This window comes from Alosa alosa, chromosome 3 (genome assembly GCF_017589495.1).
Source record: "Alosa alosa isolate M-15738 ecotype Scorff River chromosome 3, AALO_Geno_1.1, whole genome shotgun sequence".
NCBI lineage: Eukaryota > Metazoa > Chordata > Actinopteri > Clupeiformes > Clupeidae > Alosa > Alosa alosa.
Window position 1 is genome coordinate 26,345,030 of NC_063191.1, and position 23,272 is coordinate 26,368,301.

Sequence of the window (23,272 nt, forward strand, 5' to 3'; positions counted from 1 at the left end):
GCTTAACTTATTTCATGTAAGAGAACGCGAACTTAGAAACGAAAACGCCCATTGATTTATTCAGCTTTGGTATGCTATACTGACTTGCCAATATAATGCTTACCTAACAAGCAAATTGGTACTAGAAAACAAACTTACTTACAGGTTATATACTAACAGGTTTTTAAATGAAATTGTCAAATGAAAATAACTGATATCAAAAGCAAACGAGAATACTGCAAGCAGTTCAGAGTAATGCAGCTAGCTAAAGTTACATGACGATGCACTTACTGTAGCCCCCGCTATGCCATAATGTTGACGCTGATGAGAAAGCATATTACTGTCAAATAACATGATTTTATGACTACAAATTAAGATGAACCATAACTAGAAACGATGTAAAATATATATTACCTCAGTTTATCCAGCTGTGTGGTTTCCAGTCGAGGTAAACTCCAACAAAGTGCAGGTGGCATCTGGCGGTCCATGTTAAAATGTACGACTGAAGTGAAAAGTTTTTTTCACGACTCATCTTCAAGTATCCAAAACATTTCGCGCCATAAACCCCTTAAGCTTCAATTTGATATGATTGGTTATGTTGTCAGCATTACGGGGAAGATTTCAGAAATAAAATCAGTCATTGGACAGCTGAGATATTAGATTGGTCATCGTTAAAATTGTAACGAAATTAGAACGGTCGGGCTTGTAAGAGTTAAAACACATTTATTGTTTATGTGGAAGGGTATTAAAATTCATAGTTTTGCCATTTCGTCAAATTACAACAGATCAAAAAAAGCTTCACAATTTAGAATCAGGAGCATATTGGCATCCTGTATACCAACTTTCACATGAATCGGATCAACTGTCTAGGAGGAGTATGTTAAAATGGATCATGTCCACAATGCACAAAATCCCAATTACCTCACTTCCTGTGGGCGTGGCTAATGGCATGTTAATACAAAAGTTGATTGTTTTTGGGAGTTACACACACCCACCAAATTTGGTGTGTGTATCTAAAACTATATGCCAATCACAAGTCACAGTGAGATAAGGGGAGTGCCTGGGCCAAGAGTTCCTGGGCCAAGCCCAGTGCCAAGGCTTTTCCCCTGTGTATTCATGGTACCATTTGACGTGTGCCAAATTTTATGCGTTTTCAATGGTGGGAAGAACCTCTTTTGGCATCACAATTTATCACATTTTAGTCCGCACAAAATCCCAAATACCTCGCTTCCTGTTGGGCGTGGCTAATGCATTGTAAATACGAAAGTTGTTCATCTTGGGGAGATACACACACCTACCAAATTTGATGTGTCTAGCTGAAAGTATGTGCCAACCACTGCATCAATCACCTAATAAGTCTGAGTCCCGGAGTCCCCCACGCCTGGGCCAAGCTCTTGTACCTAACTGCTTTGCGTGACACCTGATGTGTCAGACTTTTCACCCATCTTAACCACCTCAAAAAAGGAAAACGCTCTGAGACAAAGTTAAAAAAAAATAAAATAATAATAATAATAATCCTTACAAAAACAATAGGGCCTTGTGCCCTTCGGTGCTCGGGCCCTAAAAATCATCTTTTGGAAAATGATCTTAATGCCTTAAGTTAAAAAATGAGGGAATATCCAACATTTAAGGACACCAATTTTCTTTGTGAATGAATAATGTATCATAAATAAATAAATGTTCTTCCTTAAAATACAGGGGTCATGAATATTGGCACCCCATGTCATGGAGTCCGAATGGGTAGGCCAGTGTAGATGGAAGATCCTTGATGTTCTGTAGAACAACAGTCTCTTCCAGGACGATGGCGATATTGGTGACAGTGTCCGGTGCTTTCATGGCGAGATCGTCTTCAATGACTGTCAAGATTCCAATTTTCATGCCTCTAGTCCTCCTCAGTATCTGCATCCTTGGTGGAAAAGCACAGAACTACATCACTAAACTTGCAAAAAATTAATTAAAGACAATGGTTCTCCGCGCGTGTACCTTTTAGCGACAATCTGGTGCAACCAGGCCAGGACAGAAAATGTAAAGAGAAGGAGAGGAATGCCAAGATGTTTAAAAAAGTCCACTGCACTACAATCACATTGGAATGTACACTAGTATAAGTATAATTATATATACTCTTTTGATCCCAATCCGTGAATTAGTGAAACACACACACACACACACACAGCACACAGTGTACACACAGTGAGGTGAAGCACACACTAATCCCGGCGCAGTGAGCTGCCTGCAACAACAGCGGCGCTCGGGGAGCAGTGAGGGGTTAGGTGCCTTGCTCAAGGGCACTTCAGCCGTGGCCTACCGGTCGGGGTTTGAACCGGCAACCCTCCGGTTACAAGTCCGAAGCGCTAACCAGTAGGCCACGGCTGTTGACAACTGAATGTATTTTCGACCTGAGGTGATTCGTCTTTTGCATGGTACCGTGCCAAATGAAATTTTAATGTACCTGAGGTCTTAAAGATGCACACGCACTGGGGGTAGAGGCAGAGCCAGCTTTTTCCCTGGTGACCGTGATGAAGCCTGTAATGGGTCAGGGTCTCTACATCCGGGTGAGAAAATGGACACTCCTTACATTGCATAGCAACAGAAGAGTCTGCAACAACAAACAAGAGTAGGAAATTATTTTTTTTATATAGGTTTGTAGTGCAGTGGACTTTTTTAAACATCTTTGAGGCAGCATGGAGCAAATGACAACAGCATTGTCAAAGGTAAGTAAGGCATTTAGTTTTATCCAATTGTTATGATAGTCAGTCTTTCTCGGTGTCGTGTTGCTCTAGCTGAGCTGATCTGACTGCCCACATTCCGTTAGCAGCTATCACTAGCTAACGTTAGTGATGTCTAGTTATGACTGTGAATGGTAGAAGCTTGCAATGTTTTGGGAAGACATAACCGGTAATGCTGAACAGGGATGTTCCTAAAACATTCACTTTCAGGAACAACTTTGTGTAAAATGGATGTCAGCAAGGAACGTTCTTGGAAATAGTGTGGTGTTGTTGAAATAGTAGCTATTAGGCTAAGCTAGCCTGCTAGCTAATCTTAGTGGCTAAATTCTACAACTAGTGATAGCCGTACAGCTCAATTAGCTGCTACAGCTCAATTATCAAGGCAATGCAATAGTATAATTGTCTGGTTAGCCATTTCCCTGTTTTGCTGAAAACATGCATGTTTCTAAAATATTCACTTTTATAGAAAGACCTTTGTATTGGATGCCAGCGAGGATAGCTAGCTCACTGTGGAGTAAGCTAAATTTAAACCTCACTCCCGCCCAAAGTTTTTAGCAATGTCTTGCAACTGCTGCCACTCGATCTGCAGAGGCGCTGCAAACAGGTTAAAAAAAATTAAATGGCAATGGTAATTTTTAATGCAACATATGTCAATAGAATGCAGTGCACATAAAACAATGGCAACCCCACATTCGCCGATTGCGCTCCCTTAAAAAATGCTTGATCAGAGCCAACAAATGGGCAAGTTATAGCTTCATCACTATGTAAATGTCCAAACAGGTAGGGAAGGTGTCTGGCTTCTGTCCTGACAAATTCAAGCGTGCAATAGGGGTGGGCATATCGATCCAAATATCGATAGTATCGATACCAACATTGGTATTGGTATCGGATCGATACCAGCGTGATGTGATCGATACTTAAATTCCTGTTCCTGTTTCACCAAGGGCTAGCCTACAGTCATGCAAACACCATTCCTTTTACATTTTGCATGCCCACTTTGCAATGTTTCGTTGCTGAAATGTTTGTAAACTATTAACAGTGGAAATCTGTTATTTGTCTCTACCCTTCCCTTGCAATAGAGGAGGACGTTGATGTTCTGTTACCACATTAGGTCAGAGGACCCAATCACATATTTACAAGAATACAAGGTTTATTTGTCACATACATAGAAGTACTAACGTAAAGCATGTAGTGAAATTTCGTTCAGCTTGTGTGAAGAAAACATTTGTCTTCGACAAGGGGGCACAAGGTTTACAGGAAATGTAGGTGTTAATGGGCCATTAATGAGTGGGGTAGAAATGACAAGTCAACAGGAACTGACTCAAATTCTATCTCACACCAGCTCCACCTCCTCAAGTTCGGTTTGACTTGCAGATGCAAATGCAGGTTCTTCCTCAGAAATTCAACCACACATATATACATGTACTGTAGCCTACTGTCCTTAGCTTATTAAGGTTTTGCACCTCCGTTCTAATGTTACGTCACCGTTTGTTTACAACTAGAGTGGTAGGCAAGAATGGTAGGCAAGGCACTGCAGAGTTTTGAACAGAGAAAAAAAGTTAGGCTATCATTAGGCTACATGCAGGTTCTCCCATAACGTTATCGATACAGATCAATGCACCAAATCAAGGCGGTTTTAGCGAAATAACGTTCCTGTGACAGGCTATCAAATATTGAACAATGGGATAACGTTTCATCATCACGTTTATTGATGCCTGAAATGTTGACTGCTGAAATACAGAGATGTAGCCTACTGAGAGGCAGCTGCAGACAATGATGTTCAATGGGTTCAACTTGTGCCTTTCCTACCAGGTGGATGTAAACAAAGCTATAGAACCTCCTCAGAAACATAATAATGCAACTCTCTTGTCATTTTGATTCAAAACAATGTTTGCTGGAAAATTATTCATTAATGAGCCATCACCTGATCTGTCACTTAAACAAACAAAATGTGTTAGAGGAAAGGTTTCATTGTGTGTGTGGCGTGCATGCGGGTGCGCAGTTTGCCCATGCATGAGTGCCCGTGTGTGTGTGAGAGAGAGAGAGTGTTCATGCGTATATGATCGCAGCTACAAGTTTTAAGTCCGTAAGTATGTAAGTCCTGATAAGTATCTCATCATGCACCTCTCGCCCTGGTTAATCTCCTGCGTGATGGTTCCCTTCTCCTCTGTTTGTTTTGAGACCTGTTTAATCGTCACTCCCAGTTCCCTCCCTACCCCCTGCCCCAAGCTCCATATTGATTCGACCGAGGCTGCCGGACGCTGCCGGACGTGTGTGATTGTCCTGAGCTCCACGCGCCGCCGGTGTGAATTGGACTGTGTGGTGCGAATGAGACACATTGGCGTTCTTCCGGTCCCGCTTCGTTATCCCATTTTTGGGGGTGTGAACAGCACCATGGTAGCCTGCAAGCTGTCTGGCTGGACCCCTCGCCTTGATGCTGACTAGATAGCAAAGGTCATCTGAAGTTTGTCACCTAAAGTTCCGTGTATGTGTGTCTGACACACACAAACACACAAACACAAACAGAGAGAGTCCATTAGGCCGGTCACCATGGCTGCTGAGGTCAGAGCAGCGAGATGTGTGTGCAGACGAGCATCTCCATTCAGACGGGGCGATGTTATGGAAACAGTGGCCCCCGTGCCCTGGTACCAGTGTTTAGAGAGGAGGCAGAGACGCTCTGTTCCTGACCCTGTCTGAGAGAGAGAGAGGGAGAGAGAGGGGGGAAGAAGGAAAGAGAGTTAATTGAAAGACTTGAATTCATAGAGGGGGGAGAGAGAGAGAGAGGGAAAGAAAGTGTAGAGGACAGAGGGAGGCCGCTCTTTCGTTATGATAACAGCTTTAACTACTCTATAGTATGTCGGTGTCTCTCTCTCTCTCTCTCTCTCCGTCTCTCTCTCTCTCCCTTCTCTCTTTTTTTTCTCTCTCTCTGTCTCATGGGCTCTCGCTCCCTCTCTCTCTCCCTCTCTCACTCCCTCGCTCATTCATTAACTCCGGCATCCCTGTTCTTTTTTTGGAGCTGCATACTCATCACAGGGGGAAGCGAGGCCTGGTTTGTTTATGCCAGATCTCAACAGAGTAGAGCAGAAGTGCTAAAGCCCAGTGAAGACAGACTGTGTCACAGGCCGTCCGCCTCGCTCCAACCCCAGCAAGGCTCCTCCAGTGACTGTTTCTCATCGCTGTGCTCTGCACACATTTGGTCTTGGTTTAACTGTTTGGTAATTTCATAAATAGTATGGTTAACTTGAACCATGGGCGTAGATTTAGGGTGGGACGCTAAGGACTAGTCCTAATCAATATTTTAAGATGACCAAATTGTCCCCACCAATATTTTAGGGCAATTCCATGTAAAGGTCATCCTTACCATGGAAAAAAAAGTTGTGCATACGCAAATAGAACTGTTGTTAAAATCTTCTTTTGGCTCTATATTTTATTGTTTGTAACTGATCTGATTGAATTTGATTGAGAATTACACTCGTTTTACATCATAAATATGGTGTGCAACCATACAGAAACAACATTTTTCACATGGTAATATTATACATATTTAAAAAGTGGATAAATGGACCCAAGGTTCAAACAAATTGTGTCATTTGACAAATTCCAAATTGACAAGGGAATGGTAGAGCAATGTCTATGCTCAGCTTGCCTTTAAGAGCCTCCTCACATTTGTAAGGCTTTTGTTTTTAAGTCAGCATTTATAGGAAAGGTTTATGCTACACATACAGTGTTGATGCGACAATGTCCATAGTGCCTGTGCAAAGCTGATTTATATCGATGTAAAGTGTGATGACCAAATTGTGCCCCTTTCTTACTTTTAAAACCTTTAATGGTGCGTTATGGATGTGACGTTATGGATGTTACATAATGTGAATTTACAAGACTGGAGACTTATAGGCTACCTCAAAGCCGATAAAACTGGTGGCATGTCCGTTTCAAGGCATTTTACTTTAGTGTTTACAATTGACATTTCAAAGATTATTAGGTTGATCAAAACCACAGGGAGGCCTTGCCTAACCATTAGCAAAACAAACATAATATTAAGATACCTCCAGTGATTAGCCTAGCCATAGCCTATTTTCAGGTGGCCTAATAACGAAAATCTGCGATGAGCGATTATCTTCCTGTAACTGTCATACTGTTGTTGTACAGTAACTGGATTATCGTGTTAGCTGGTGAAGATGGCTGATTTTGCAGTTGGAGTTAACATAGCAACCTCCTTCTGTTGCAGATCTGTTCAGCCTGCCGTTCACGTCTGCTTAACACTAAACGTCTGTTTAATTTTAAATGTGACTCGATATGCCAGCATTTGAAGTGTCAGGTCCTCTGTAGCTAATACCCACAGAGTAACATGAGTAACGGCAGCAATAAACTAGATGTACCGCATCGCGGTACAAAATATGACTGCCTCTCAGTCCTGCATATTCTCTTCGCAAAAATAAATCATGCTTGTCAATTTGTCTCCATCTCCTACTGCTGCAACTCATGTGCATGTAAATGAGTGTGTGCATATGTGAGTTTGCTTTTGTTTATAAGAGAGTGTGTGTGTGTGTGTGCGTGTGTCTGTGTGTGTGCATGTGCGTTTGTGTGTGTGTGTGTTTGCATGCGCACATGCGTATGCGTGCCTGTGTTTGTGTGTGTTTATGTGTCTGCATTCATGTGGGTGGGTGTTTGTGCATGTGTGTGTGTGCTTGCCTGTCTGGTCTGTATGTGTGCGACTGTGCGTGTGTGTGCACGCATGTGCGTGTGTGTGCATGTGCATGTGCATGTACTTTATGTGTGCAAATCACAAATGAGTGGGTATGGGTTAGGTTGATGCGGGCTCTTGAGACTAACATACCATAAATATTTTGTCATCTTGGGTGCAACGGTTCAGGTAGGGCTAGTTATTTAGGGGAGTGGCCACCAAGTTTCATGTTCCCTGGTATTTCAGTAACCCAGGAATCACTGACCAAAATTGATGACGGTAAAAGAAAAAAATGAATTTATTTTTTATATTTTAAATGACTTGTCCTGATTCTTCCTGTGGATCTTAGTGGGCACTGAGGAAGCAATAATTTCATCGCTAGTTTTTCATGATTACTATTTCAATCGTTTCATATCAATATTCACTACTTAATTATGTGTTTTATGTAGTTTGTCGAGGACTGGTTCAGACACGTCACATCCATAACGTGAAACCGTCACATCCATAACGCCAGTTTTTCCTACATAATGCATTACGAAAATGACGCATAGTTTCAAAAACACACTTTTTGTGTTCATTCAAGTCTCCTTCATGCTACATATATCATAGTTTCGGCAGTTTCCTTCAAAATTCAGGTTTGTAGAAAACCTGTAATCTTTCACAAAAGTGTGTCCATTTCATGTCACATCCATAACGCTGATAAAATGCCTTGTAGGCTATTCTTAGGATGAAATTGATTATATGAAATTTGAGGATTTCTCAGTATTCAGAGGACAGAGGTTACATTAAAAGTTATGCAAATTAATTTACTGATACAAATTTTGCCCCCACTCTAAGGCATTTTGTTTACCAAATGAGTCCAATTGTCACATCCATAACGCTGGAACTGCCCTTTAGCGAACTTATTTGTGATCATTCCGACCACCAGAACAACAGTAGGCCTACAAGAAACGTCGTCATATGATTTGCTGAAAAACAGAGGGGGAGGGGGAAGGGTTGTCTGACATGCACGCTACAGTAGGCCTACACGCACAGAGAGTGACAAAGCACTGTACTTGTTTGCAGACTTTGCACCGGCTGTCAAGCGAGCGGGTGTGTCAACGACAACGGTAAATTAGGGCTGTCTGCCAATACATAGCCTATCCCAAAAAAGGCCAGAGTAAAACATTGTGATATTCCCTTTGCCCTTCAGCATGTACATGTTTGCCCCTCTTTGTGGTTTGTAGATAAGCTATGCCACCCACAAATACGAAGCTTTTTCATTGCAGTCTAGGCAAAATAATTAGCCATACAAATTGGCAACTGGTGACCAGGCTTTCAAATGCGGATTTTACTGTGTAAAATAGCATTAGCTGTTAGGATATTACCCAGGATATTCGCACAGCTAACCTAGCTTCTGTAATCTTTCAACCAAAGTTAGGAGTCATGTTGGGTGCCGCACGGACAGTCACATAGGCTATAAGTCACCATCACTGACTGTTAGGGCTACCAATCTTCCAGTCGCAATAAACAATGGATCCGAGACATTTTCCTGTTCCTGTATTCTGTTTATGTAGGCTAATGTAAAATTGTGACTGTAGCCTGCACAATGCAAAGAAATAAAAGATAAACTGGTGCATTTCCATACTCATAGAAATAAACATTGCGAGACACTTATCTCTTCTATGATCTCATCCCAGAAAGATTTTCTTTGACTTGTTATAGTTTTTTGAACATGTATTTTATCTAATGACATAGCAAACATGATGAATTGAATCCACATATCCTTGCACTTGCGAAACTATTGCGAAACTATTTTTCAGCATTCACGTTCCTCTTAAAGTGACAGGCACTCAATTAGATTTACACACCAAATGTGATATAGTCAAGTCAAGTCAGTTTTATTATTATTTAACATGCACAGAGTGCAACCCAAAGCACTCCACAAACAAGACGCATAACAAAAAGAAAAAAAGATGCCAGATAGAGCGGCGTAGTCACCAGCGAGCCCATGACATCAAGACATGACAAATACATTTAAAAAATAACAAATACAAAAAATGCCGGACGAAGCGGCGTAGTCGCCAGCGTACCCGTGAGACCTAGACATGACCGACAACAAAACAAATAAACAAACAAAAAGTAAAAAAAAGAAAATGCATTTAAAAAGGAGGAAAAGTGATGTTAAAATGAGTCCAATTTCCAAACCAGCTGAAAATGTCCAAGGGCAATGATGACCCGTGAAAACTGTGCACAGAGCTGTGTATTCACGACCGATGCAACGCCAACAAAGTTCTTTACAACTGACCAACCTGGTGAATTCACTGGCAGTCTGGAGATAATGTTAACATTTTTAGTAGACTGCAGTCTGGAGATCACTGGAAGCACAGTCTGAAGTCGTGCGATCTTGCAGATCCGCAACTCGGTGGACTTTTAACAGCGACCGTTTGTTGCTCCGTGAGATTGCAGTAGGCTACTTCGGAGTATTAGGGCCACACATGAAGGAAAAAACAAATATTTTTGCCATGGCGAGATTAAACTCCACATGTTGACTTTAAAGTCAACATGTCGACAATAAACTCGACATTTCGAGTTGAAATGTAATGTCGACTTTAATCTCGACGTGTCGACTTTAAAGTCGACATGCTGACATTAACAGTTTAACCCTCATGACCCGCCGGTGGGACGGTTACCCCTTCCCCCACCTCCCCCCAACATTCTAAATCCATTGTATGCACCATATTGCTATGTAGCATAGTAATGTTATACACCATTTCAAAGCTTTGGCTCTTGGGAATCCAAAAATGACAACTTTTTTCATGTACAATGTGTATAGTGCTTTACATTTTCAGATTAATTTTATTATGTCTCAATTAAATTTGATCCAAAATGCCCCCCCTCCTCCGCTTTTGGTGCTACCCTGACTTCTGGCTGCAGTGTAGCTGCAGCACCATAAGTAGATGCAACATATTGGGTATTGAAATATTCACAAGAATCCATAGAAATTGTACAGATGTATAGTTTATCTTATACACACTCATTGAACCAACAAAGTAAATGCAATAATAGATACTTTTTTGTAATTATTCCATATTTTGTGTAGTCAGTCTATATCAGAACACCTGACATACAATCTAATCATACCTTTCATTTGAGACCAGGAGTATGCTTCTACATGAAGGGGTTCATGTGCAGTAAGCATTTGAGTGTCCGTATGCATTTTGGATAACAAAAAGTCCTATGGGGAGTTTCCATAAGCATTTTACAAAACGCATGAGCATACCTTGGCAAATAATGGTCTAAAGCGCTCATATTTTCATTCTATATTGATCTACTTTTGCACACAGCCTCACAAGACTTGGTGCTAGGGCGCAGTTGTGTTTCTAAGGGATACCAAGTGACCCAGAGGGCTGAAATGTGGTCAGTTCAGAGATGCTTGTAATCCGGCAGAAAGAAAAAAACTATATTCTAGCCTCTGTAACTCTGTGTGAGTACATCACACAGTTATGTTGACTGTTTCCTACGAAAACTAGAGGTTCTCAGCTTTCTATAGAGGTCCAACATTTGATGGTAGGCCCCAGAAGAGATGGGAACAATGCCCTTGTAAATAGGCACAGTGCAATTTCAGGCAAAAACTTGAAATTTGTATTGAGAGGTATACTCGCAATAGGCCCTATAATAATATAATAATAATAATAATAATATTTATTTATAGATAGATGGATACTTTATTGATCCTCAAGGGGGAATTCAAGGGTCTAAGTAGCATACAGAAATAATACACAACATGCACTTACAGCAGAAATGGTAAACATAAGTATAAGTATAAACATATAACTAAACTCCACTGTACAATAAAGACAGTAGAAGAGAAGACGGATAAGAAAACTAACACAACTAAATACTAAATACACTATATAAGTTAAAGTTAAGTTACATTAAGAAAGTCCAATGTGCTTGAGGGTGATCAAGCATAAGACGCTTGTAGTGACAGGGCCGGGACTGGTGAGGTGCTAAAGGGAGTGAGTGTCATGATGAAGGTGCAAACAGTAGTCCAACCATAGTCCTTAGTTATGTGTGCCTGGCAAGGTGCTCAAGAGAGTGAGTGTCATGGTGGAGGTGCAAAAAGTAGTCCAACATTAGTCTAACAGTGCAACAGTGCAAGAGTAAGGTCTAGAGACCAGCATAAATAATATAGACAAATAGGAGAGTAAAGTGTAATGTAATTAAGCAATATAGCACGAGTGAGAGTGGGGTTGACAACAGCCGTGGGAATATCCATGACCAATCCCACGATCACGAGTGCTATATTGCTTTTATACAACAATTCTACCACAAACTAAATAATCTGAAAACATCCTGTTATTGTTTAAAAATGTTAATTTCGACATCGTTGTTAAAAAGACAAATTTTACATAAAGTCAACTTTTTGTAGAACATTACTGTAAGCTAAAGTCCGATTACTGTAATTTTCAAAGTATCTGCATTGGTTCTGAATATTTCAACTGGAAATCCTCTAGGAGCAGATTGAAAGGGTCTATACCTATATAGAGAGTATATCTCTTTATAGACCTATACTAAGGCAATGATTGGATGGTGTTCAGTAAAGTAAAGAGTGTTTGCACATGTGAAGAGAAAGAGTGAAGCACTGGTGATTTAGTGTGGCATTTTGATGGGTTGTGTTTGAAGAACGAAATCAAGTTACTTCCTGTTAGATTTTTGTGTGTTAGGTAGAAAATTGTGTGTGGTGTTTTGCAAAATGTGTTTTAGTCAATTAAAAACTGAGTCAAACACTGAGAATTAGTGTATGGTTTTGCAGATTTGGTGTCGGGTTATGATGTTTGGAGGACATGTTTAGAAAATTGTGTGACAAGCAAAGATTTAGTGTGTAAGCAGTTGAAAAAAACTAAGCGGCTGAATAGTCCAAGGGCAATGATGAAGGCGCACAGCTGTGTCCAACCTGGAGGATTTAACGTTTTCCTGGCAGTCTGGAGAGCACTGGAAACCCTATTGGAGCACCCTACTGTTTAAACATAGCCTACACAGTTTAAGCTATGTAGCCTACACTAATACACAATATGTTACATAAAAGAAAAATGGGCTTCAAATAGGTCTTATTTCAGATAGATTGCAGATATTCAGATAGATTGCGTCTTGTCTGTTAACTACTCATTGCCGTCATCGTGAAGTGCTGTCTCGCGGTTATGGAAATACCATGCACTATGCCGTTTAGGCTAAATAGCTAGAAAAATATATGTATCCAATGATGATGTTTCTATACAAAATGTTATTTCACTCTGTTTTACGTGGTTAAGGCCACTGCACATCCAAATAACTGCCCTTCATGACCCACAGGCCGTCACTCTCCAGGATGGCAAAACTCATTTTTCTAAAACTGCTTTTCCATGTCTCACCTGCAATACGTATAGGAGGCTAAACACAGGTATAAGCATATATACTATTTTGATCCCGTGAGAGAATATGTGTGCATGCACTTTATTTATGCACTTTGTGTGCATATGTGTGCATGTAGGCATGGGGTGGTCGGGAGGACGGCTTCATTCGTCCCTCCATAGACATTAAGCAATAGGCTGTTTTGCATCCATTACAAACAAGCAACATGAAAGTCTAGGATTGGGGAGAGTGCCTAGTATGCCTCTAGTGCATAAGCATGAAGTTGAACCTTTTAGATGAAAAACAACACTTTAATAATAGGTCTACAATAAATAAATAAACGCTATGACGTTTAGGCTACTTTTGACCATCGCATTTAACGCCTGTAACTCCGTGATAAGGACCTAACAGCAAAGTATTTGGCTGAGCAACGTAGGTTAATATGTTCGATGTTTTGTCCACATGATATAGTCCTATGTCTAATCATTGTTGCACACGAACACTCTGAATCATTGTTGCACTTGTTGCATTGTTTCATTCGTCCTCCCTTTCAATTGTCCCGAGCGGTCGTTCTCTCTCCAAACTAACTTTATTCTCAAAATGTTGAGTTTAATGTCGACACGTTGAGATTAAAGTCAACATGATATTTCAACTTTATTCTCGAAATGTTGAGTTTAATGGCGACATTAAAGTCGATACGTCGAGATTAAAGTCGATATTACATTTCAACTTTATTCTCGAAATGTCGAATTTAATCTCGTCATGGCAAAAATATTTTTTCCTTCATGTGTGGCCCTAATACTCCGTCGTAAACTCTTCACCGTTAACGTTAGTCTGCAGTTTTTATGGCAGATCGCAGGTCAGCAACAGCTCGGTGGCCACGGCAGATACTTCGCAAAGTAGCCTAGGTCCAGCTGTCCCGAGAGATCCCCTCCGAGCACCGCTCATGGATGGATGGAAGGATGTCAGAGGCCCAGCTAGGGCAAGAGCTAGCCATAGCAAGCTCCCAATGGACAAACGTCAACATGACACTAGAAATGCAATTCCGAGGAATTACACGAGGGGGTGCAGTCTGCTGGTTAGGGTGTTGGTGGGGCTGTTGAGCTTGCTGCTAGCTGGTTGGTAGGGTAATTGTGATACCTGCAAAGGTGCTTTTGGAGTAACCAAATTTGAATCGTGTGTGTGACATGGCATTCTTGAGATATAACACTCAAGGTGTTTTTGACCTTGACATTTGACCTTCAACCTCCAACATCAACTCACTTCATCTTTGAGTCCATAAAAACACTCGTATCAAATTTGAAGCATGCACGTCAAGCCGTTCTGGAGATATAATGCTGAATGCATGAGATATGGCTGGGACTTTTATTTTGACACACAGGAAACACTTTAACAGGATGTGTAGTTCAGGTAGAGCTAGATTGTATGCTTAGAGGCCGAGACAGTTGAATTCCTCACAGGTGACACCTGTGCCAGTGTTCTGATTAGCCTGGGAACTGCTCTGAGAACTACTTAACGAGCACCGCTGGCTCTATTATGACATCACAGCCCCCATTCAAGTCTATGGAGGAAAAATACACTTTTAATTACAAATATCTCAAAAAGTATAAACTTCTCAAAAATGAAAAAAGGATAGGACGGTAAAGCCTTGGAAGATCTACGGAACGGTGTTTGAACCAAATTTGTACGTTAAGCGGTTTGGGCTGAATAGCGCACACAAAAAGGTAAAAAGAAAAATAATAATACGTTTTCGGATTTCAATAGAGGGGATGCATCCCCTCTAATAACTAGAAAAGCATTTCCTGAAGGAAATACAGTGCATGAAAATGCAAAAAATAATATGTAAAATATCATACAGAGTAAAAACAAACTATATTGGTTGCTAGGTAGATGAGGTTTAATATAGTTGGAATGACTGAACAGTTAAATAGGTGGATAGTTTATATAGTTAAATGATTTGCTTGGTAGATAAGGTTTAATATAGTTGGAATGATTGAACGGTTAAATAGGTGGATAATTTAAATGGTTAAATTATTTAGGTAGATAATTGACGATAACTGACAGTTGGAATGGCTCTAATGTTTGCTAGCAGTTATGCTAACTATGTTATCAAAGATAATAATGTTAACCAAGTTACTTAACTTAGTTAACTTCGCTAATGTTTTCATTTTTAGTAGTTATGCTAACTAGCATGTTAGCAATGCTAACTAGCATGTTAGCAATGCTAACATGTTAACTATGTTAACCATGTGACTTAGCTAACCTAGCTAATCATTTTTAGTAGGTATGCTAACTATGCTAACTAGTATGTTAACATGCTAGCATGCTAACTATATTAACCATGTTACTTAGCTAACTTAGCTAATCATTTTTAGCAGTTTTGTTAAAAATGTTAACTAGCATGTTAACTATGCTAACCATGTTACTTAGCTAACTTAGCTAATCATTTTTAGCAGTTTTGTTAAAAATGTTAACTAGCATGTTAACTATGCTAACCATGTTACTTAGCTAACTTAGCTAATCATTTTTAGCAGTTTTGTTAAAAATGTTAACTAGCATGTTAACTATGCTAACCATGTTACTTAGCTAACTTAGCTAATCATTTTTAGCAGTTTTGTTAAAAATGTTAACAATGTTAGCAATGCTAACTATGCTAACCATGCTAACTAGCTACAGTGGGTAGGAGTCATAGTTGATGACAAGTAACAGTTACAATGGCTGAACAGTTAAAAAGTTCAGTAGTTTAAAGGGTTAAATTGTTTAACAGTGAAATATTGTAGTGAGGACTTTTATTTTGAAACAGTTTTTGGCAGAGGAAGCAGTTGAAAAGGATGTGTAGTTTAGGGCCAGTTTGTATGCTTAAAGCCTGAGACTGGCAGTTGGGCCAGGTGGCCTGAACACCTGCCATAGGATTCTAATTGCTGGATGCATCCCCTCTAATTACATAAAATTACGAACATTACATAAAAACAAACAAAAACATGATGCCAGGCGGAGCGGCGTGTCTCGCCAGCGTCCCCGTAACCTAGCAACCCCTTTTTATATAAATAAGTAGCCTAATAATTTAAATATCAATATGATGTAATCAAATTACTAAATATGTTTAGCTATTAGTAATCATGCAGATCATAAAATACTATAAATAATTATCAATATAAATGTATAGTTTATATGAATTCCAAAATATGAAAAAGAAACCTATGACAACCATCGTGTGTGTGTGTGTGGAGGGTCAATCTATTGCCACTGATGTGAATGATCTCACAAATCACACAAACCAAATCAAATTTTAAAAAATCGCAATAGTATCAAAATTGAGATTCTTCACTTGCTATTGGTATTGAAACAATAATGTTGGTTTCGTGACAACAGGAGTTGTGGATGTGTCCCCACCAAAGCTGAGACCAAACCTACGCCCTTGACTTGAACAATAGTGTTCGGTGTTCCCATGTGAAAATACCTAAAACATCTCCATTCTCTCTCTTTTTCTCTTTCTCTTTCTATTTCTCTCTTCTCCTTCTCCTCCTCCTTCATTCCACAGCTGGTATCCAACGTACTGATCTTCTCGTGCACCAACATCGTGGGTGTGTGCACCCACTATCCAGCCGAGGGTTCCCAGAGGCAGGCCTTCCAGGAGACCCGCGAGTGCATCCAGGCTCGCCTCCACTCACAGAGGGAAAACCAGCAGCAGGTGAGGACACTGGGGGGGATGTGTGTGTGTGTGGGGTGATGGCACTGTGTGTGTGTGTGTGTGTGTGTGGGGAAGGTGATGGTGTGTGTGGGGTGGGGAGGTGATAGCACTGTGTGTGTGTGTGTGTGTGTGTGTGGGGGGTGGTTTAAGGTGATGGCACTGTGTGTATGTGTGGGGTGGTTCTCTCTCTCTTGGATACATGTTAATGAGTGGTTTTTGGGGTTGGTGCTCATCAGACCAGAGACTAGGGTGAGAGGGTGTGTGTGTGTGAGGTGGGGGGGGATGCAGGCTGGAGTCAATGAGTTTGAAATAGTTTGAAGCGTGTCCCTTCAGCGTGTCCCTGGCGTTCTTGACATTTTTGTGTGGACTGCCCGGTGTTTGTTCTGGGGTGGCGGCGTTGGTAGGGGGTGGGGAGTCAATGAGAGCTGATTAAATGAGTTTGTGGAGCTCTGGAGCGCTGGTAATTTGCCTACGCTGACATGGGGATCCTCAGCGTTTGGGCCCCAGTGCCTCCTCTTCGGGCTGTTAGCCTCAGCACACCCCCATGCCCACCCCGCTCACCTGCCTCCTCCCCCTCTTCGGCACGCCTCGAACGGGCCAACAGCAGTGCGCTGACGTGACGTTAGTTACAGCTTGTGTTACCCGTGACGACACCTCATGCCGTCAACAACAGGCTGTGACACAGGAGAGCAGTGCAGCACAGCGTCGGCCTGAACGTCAGTCTCTTGAAAAGGAACAAAATGTGATGGAAAAAACATCAACAACCAGCTAATGTCTTTTTCTCTTTCTCTTTCTCTTTCTCTTTCTCTCTCACATACTCTCACATTCTCTTACTGTCGCTCTCTCGCTCTCTCTCTCACTCTCTTACTCTATCTCACTCTCTCTCTTACACTCTCATACTCTCTCACTCTCTCTCTTACACTCTCTCACTCACTTTCTCCATTTGCAGGAACGCCTCCTCCTATCTGTGCTTCCCCGCCACGTTGCCATGGAGATGAAAGCCGACATCAACGCCAAGCAGGAGGATATGATGTTTCACAAGATCTACATCCAGAAACACGACAACGTTAGGTGGGCATTCAGCACGCACAGCATGCTCCCTCCGCATCCCCTGGTCACTTTAACATATGGAAAAGGTGGCGAGAAGTGGACAGAGATGCCATCTGAGTCACTGACATTTTGCTAGGGTAACTGGAGCTATGCGTGTTATGACACCTTTACAAATGCTTAATGAATAGCATTCCAATTTACACAAGTGTCATAACGCGAGATAATAGTTATACAAGCTTACGATGCTTTTGTGTGGAGTATTGAAAGGAAAAGTATGCACTACGGTAAATATCTGAATTCTTTGCAAGTCAAAGGAAATCATGCTTTCTATCCTGTGTTGGCAAATGTATGTCCTTAGCTGGCTTCCATTTTGTTTATAGATGGATAGGAAGCATATATTTTTTTATATCCTCATGTCACCAATACCTGGGCCTAGTCAAAATGGAATTCATCTCCACACACACACAAACAAGCACAAACAGTTACCGAATGGTGAGTGTTTAGAAATATTTGGAAGGTACCATTCTTAGCCATGTGAGGGGGATTGACCTAGCACGGTTTCATCACTAATCCAAAGCAATGGTCCATGTGAGCGTGAATTAACTCTTGTAAACTACTCCCAGATGTAGCAGGGAAAGCATTTTCTTTTTTATTGTCTATATCAACACACACACGTATTTGTGTCTTTCACTTAAGAACAGCCTTATTTTGAACAGCAATGCGAAAAATCTTGCCATCTCAGGACTTCTCATGAACTTACAGTTGGTCAGTGGACCATAGACTATGGACACCAATCTGATGGCTGCTGTCAGCGATGCTTATGAACTACAGGTTGGTTCTATAAACCAATGAGGAGATGACTGAAGAGACATTGTCCGTTGAACAATGAAGGGAAGTGATGAAGGCCTTGGCTGTTCCTGTGGTTGATTCTTGAATCTCTGTGGAGTAAATAAGTACTACAAGTCCAAAGGATTTTGTGTGTTTGTTTGTTTGTTTTTGGACATTATGAGATCCAGTCCTCTTCTCCTCACCGCCTCAGTCATCCCTCACTCAGACGTCTTAAGCCTCACGCTCGGAGCCCTCGCTGGCCTGATCTGATGCAACGGAGCATGTGCGAATCTTGGTGTTTGCAGACACGTTTGTGGTGGTCATGTGCTGGCCAGGCCCTCAGCCTCCTCTCCCCTTTCTCCCTGACTGGACTCACTCACCTCTGCAACCTCTGCAGTCTCAGGCTCGCACAGCAACCACCACTGGGACCCCCACCCCTCTCTCTGTCTCTCTTGCTCTCTGTTCTCTCTTTCTGTCCCACTCTCTCTCCCTCCCTGGCTGTTACTGATATTCTTTATTTATTCTTTCTTTCTTTCTTTCTTTCTTTCTTTCTTTCTTTCTTTCTTTCTTTTTCTCCCCCTCGTCTCTCTTCCCTCCTCCCTTCTCCTGATACTCTTTCTTTCTCTCTCTCTCTCTCTCGCTCTCTCTCCCTCCCTCCCTCCCTCCTCCTCCTACTCTCCCCCATCTGACCGGTATAGCCCCAGATTTTATGATGAGCTCTCCCCATCTCCTCCGTTAGCCACAACAAAGCCCCTCTTTGTCCCTCATGTGTGACAACCCTGTTGTTTGCCGTACATTGTTCATCGATGGGATCGGGCGACTACATGGACGGAACTGTTTTCTTAAGGTTTAAGTCTGAAGGTTTCTTTTCCTCTTTTTTCTCTTCTTCGTCCCATCTTTCAGAGGAAGTGATGGATGAAGACTCTACTGAAAGCAGAGGAGGTGAAGATCCGGCCCGAGTACCATTAAGAAACGCACGGGGGGGGAAACGGTTTGACAGGCGGAAGGTCCGAGCGGGGTTTTAAAAGGGAGGGAAATGCCAAAGCGGCCGAGCTCTGTTTTTTTTTTTTCCCCATCTCCTTTTGAAGCAGGGCAGATTAAGGCTCGGGGAGATGAGGTTTCACCCTGGGAGTGTTTTCTCTGCTGAGTGTTCAGCCTGATCTAAACATGTCAGACAACCGCCTGCGTGCTCTTCTGGCAGCTCCTCAGGCTTTTTTCCGGCCCCTTGGCCACACAGTCGGTCAGCTGTAAGCCGCATAAAATATATGAATTATATAAATGAATCTAAAGTCTTCTCAGCGGCACAGCTGATTTGAATTTGCCCAAACGGGGCTCTGGCGCTGAGTGTGTGGCGAGTAAGCACGGCTGATTTCCCCGGCTAATGCCTCATGCGAGCGGCGTAATTGGGGGCTGAGAGGAGTAGCAGACAGGCAGACAGCAGGGGGAGAGAGGTTCCTGGCCAGGCCTGCTGAGCACGAGAGGGGGAGAGAGAGAGAGAGAGAAAGAGGGAGGAGGAGGGAGAGAGAGAGAGAGGGAGGGGGAAGGACATGAGGGGAGAGGGAGAGGAAAAATTACAGAGAAGTGAAGAGTGCATGTGTTCAAGAGAAGATAAGAGACAGATATCAAAAAAATTGAAAGCAAGAGTGTATGTTTGCGTGTGTTTTTAGAGAGAGAAAGGGGAAGAGAGGAGGGGAAACCGAGATGGGTGAAGGAGAGAAGGGAACGAGTGAGAAAGGGAGGGAGAGATGGAGAGAAAGCGAGAGGCATTTTCATGGAGAAGACAAAGGACAGGATGGGAGTGGAGCGGAGCGCATGATGTTTGTGTGGTAGCCTAGTGCGCCACTGAGCCCATGGCTCCACACCACCGGCGGTCGGTCAGGAGACCCAAGCCTGATTCTTTTATCCGTACCCAAATGAAGAGAAGCGCTGCTCTCCACAGAAGAGAATGTCCTTTAACACCATGGCTTGGCTGTCTGTGTGAAAAGTTCACTTAAAAAATTCGGGACAAACACCAACTGTTTACCCTCCCTGATGCAGTCTGTGTGCATTGATACATGTGCCTACCAATTTCCAGTGTTCGGTTTTAATGCCAGGCGCATTTTCCGATTTTGCACAAGCATGTCTATCAGAATTTTGGATGAGGCATTTGTTAAATGTACGAATGTAAGGCCAAGAATCTAAATACAAGCCAAGGAATTATCTAAGTGAAGACCAGCTGCTGGTGCAGACTAGATAGATGCAAGACGTGCACCGCTGACAAACCTTGACACCTTGCTCACACCCACTCACACATCAAATGGCTGGTGAGGCAGGTTTTAGTGACAGTCAGAATGTGAGCAGGAGGCTGAGGTGTAGAGGAAGCTATCGAGCCAACAGGAGAGGGGCCAGAAGAGGAATTGGTGGGGTGGGGGTGTGTGTGTGTGTGTGTGGGTGGGTGGGTGGGTGGTGGGGCAGGAGGATTTGTGGTGGTAGTTGTTGTGGAGTGGAGTTACAATCATGGGAGGAGATGAAAGTGCTCGTCCGGCGCAGGGGAAAATGAAGGGGTCAAGCTAAGGGGACAAGGTACGGCCACACTGGCCCAATTTCTCCGAACCCCCTTTGATATGAGCACTCAGTGACCCGTGACTGATTTTTGAGGGGGGAGGGGTGGGTGAGGGTGTGTTTTGTTATGTAAGCAGGAAGTGTGACTCGATGCTTGCATTCCTACCCTAGGGGGTTCTCTCTCTTTTTTTTTCTCTCTTTCTCCCTCTTCTTTCTCATTTTTTTTTTCTAAGGCTGTCATTTTCTGCAGTGAAAAATGTACTGCTGCACTCTCTCTTGACCTTCTCCAAAGCAAACCATAACATGACCCCTACTGATGCTTCTTTCTCATTAAAAAATGACCCCTATCTTATGGACTATTCAGAGTATTCTTTAGACATTGTTTTAAAACCAGCCACAATCATGACTCAATCCCAAATTTAATGAGAGAAGTGAAAAGGCCTTTTTTTATCATTATTTCCGATGGTCTAGGTAGGTGAATCTTTCTTTTTAAAAAAAACAAAAAACAAAGGAAAGAAAGAAAGAAACCCTCAGTTTCTGTGGAGACGCGGTTCAGCTCTCAGAAAGAAGAACCCGTGGCCTTGTGCTCAGCGCTCTGTCACCACCACGCCATAAATTACGGCGCTGACAATAAAGCGTCTTTTGGCGGGATGGCTAGTGGGTGACTCAGCAGCTGAAGGCTGTTAATGGCTGGACTTTGAGAGAGAGAGAGAGAGAGAGAGAGAAAGGGTCATGTTCGGGAACGGAGAGTCTTGTCGGCCTGCAGCTCCATTGTGTGAGCTCTTCCTGTGCCGTGCAACCGACGTACTGCTATGCAACAGGCGGATCACAAGAGAGATGGGTTTCACTCACTAAAAGCAAGCAAGGCACTTTCACGCTTGTGAAAGAGTACGCCTTTTTGCCATCACATCAACACGCCTCCCGGCTTGCGTTTCTGTGTGCTGCTTTGCTGCATTCTGTTTCTTTCATGGCAGCAGAGAAAAACAGATTAGCAGTGAAAATAACCACGAAATGTCAATAAAAAGAAAATGCAAACCAGTGTTTGTGAATGGTGATGGATTACATTACATTTAGCAGACACTTCTTGACCAAAGTGACTTACATATGTCAGCTATATTACAATGGATCACATTGTCCCCGGAGCAACTTGGGGTTAAGTGCCTTGCTCAAGGGCACAAGGGTGGAAGCCGGGAATTGAACCGACAACTTTCAGGCTACTAGCCCAGCTCCTTAACCACTACACTACCACCAACATCTCTCAGACCATCAACAATTTCATTGAGCCTCTGGCTAACCTCTCCCAGCGTTTGTTTCCCTCCACTCTGCATGTTTTGTATTTGCTATGGGAGGGAGTTTCGTGGAGGGTGGTGGAAGCATCACTCTTGGAGTTTGCAGAGGCTGAAGTGAGCGTGTGAAGACTCATCTCAGAGAGCCGTTCTCGAAGTCTGGGCTCAGATGGGCCTGATAAAAGCGCCGCAAAAGGTCCTGGTCGGAAATTAGCCCCAAATAGACCAGTGCTGCGGCGCCGAGGGAATGTTTTCCTGCGGCTAATCCGGCAGTAGTGGAAGACACGGGGATTATGCATTTAAAATGCTTATAAATAGAAAGAATGGCGGCCCCCAAATGGCCAAACAACCCTGGACAGTCCTAACCCTGGAGAGTGTGAAAGAGGCAAATAGTTCAGTGTGTCCTTCTTTGGCCACCGTCTGATGTGGCAGAGACCGGGCCCATGATTACATTACATTACATTACATTTAGCAGACACTTCTTCACCAAAGTTACTTACATATGTCAGCTATATTACCAGGGATCACATTGTCCCCAGAGCAACTTGTGGTTAAGTGCCTTGCTCAAGGGCACAACGGTGGAAGCCGGGAATTGAATCGACAACTTTCAGGCTACTGCACGCTAGCCAAGCCCCTTAACCACTACACTACCACCGCCCCATGATCCCAGATCCCTGTGTGGCCTGTCCCTTGTCTGACCTACAGCCTGATTTCTCCTCCAGATTCTCAAGACTCTCCCTCTGTTATTTACCAATCTGTTGCTATGGCAGCTGACACTCGATGGCACACAGTGTGTATTGAAGGATGGATGGGTGAGTCAATAGGTGGATAGAAGGTGCTCTGTTTTTCTATGGTAGCATTGTTTAGCACCGTAGAGATTGCCTGGATTCTTTATACTTTTGTCTGAAGGAGTAGTTTTTTTAAGCAGTGTTATAGATGTCCACCTGTTCAGAGTAGGGATGTAACGGTATAAAAATTTAACCTCACGGTTATAGTGACCAAAATGATCACGATTTTCGGTATTATCGTGGTATTTTTAAAAGTGTGTTCAGTATGTTCAGAAAGCACTAATAGGCCTACACAAGCTGAAATATTTTCAATGTTACTGAGTATA

General features: G+C 42.5%; 1 protein-coding gene across 1 annotated transcript in view; it reads left to right on the forward strand.

Annotated features, from left to right (window-relative positions):
* adcy5 (adenylate cyclase 5) overlaps positions 1-23,272 on the forward strand; it is a 100,087-nt gene that overhangs the window by 48,988 nt on the left and 27,827 nt on the right. The window contains exons 2-3 of the mRNA XM_048239719.1: positions 16,304-16,453; positions 17,403-17,524. Of these exons, the coding sequence (XP_048095676.1) occupies positions 16,304-16,453; positions 17,403-17,524 (272 nt within the window). The remainder of the gene's footprint in view (positions 1-16,303; positions 16,454-17,402; positions 17,525-23,272) is intronic.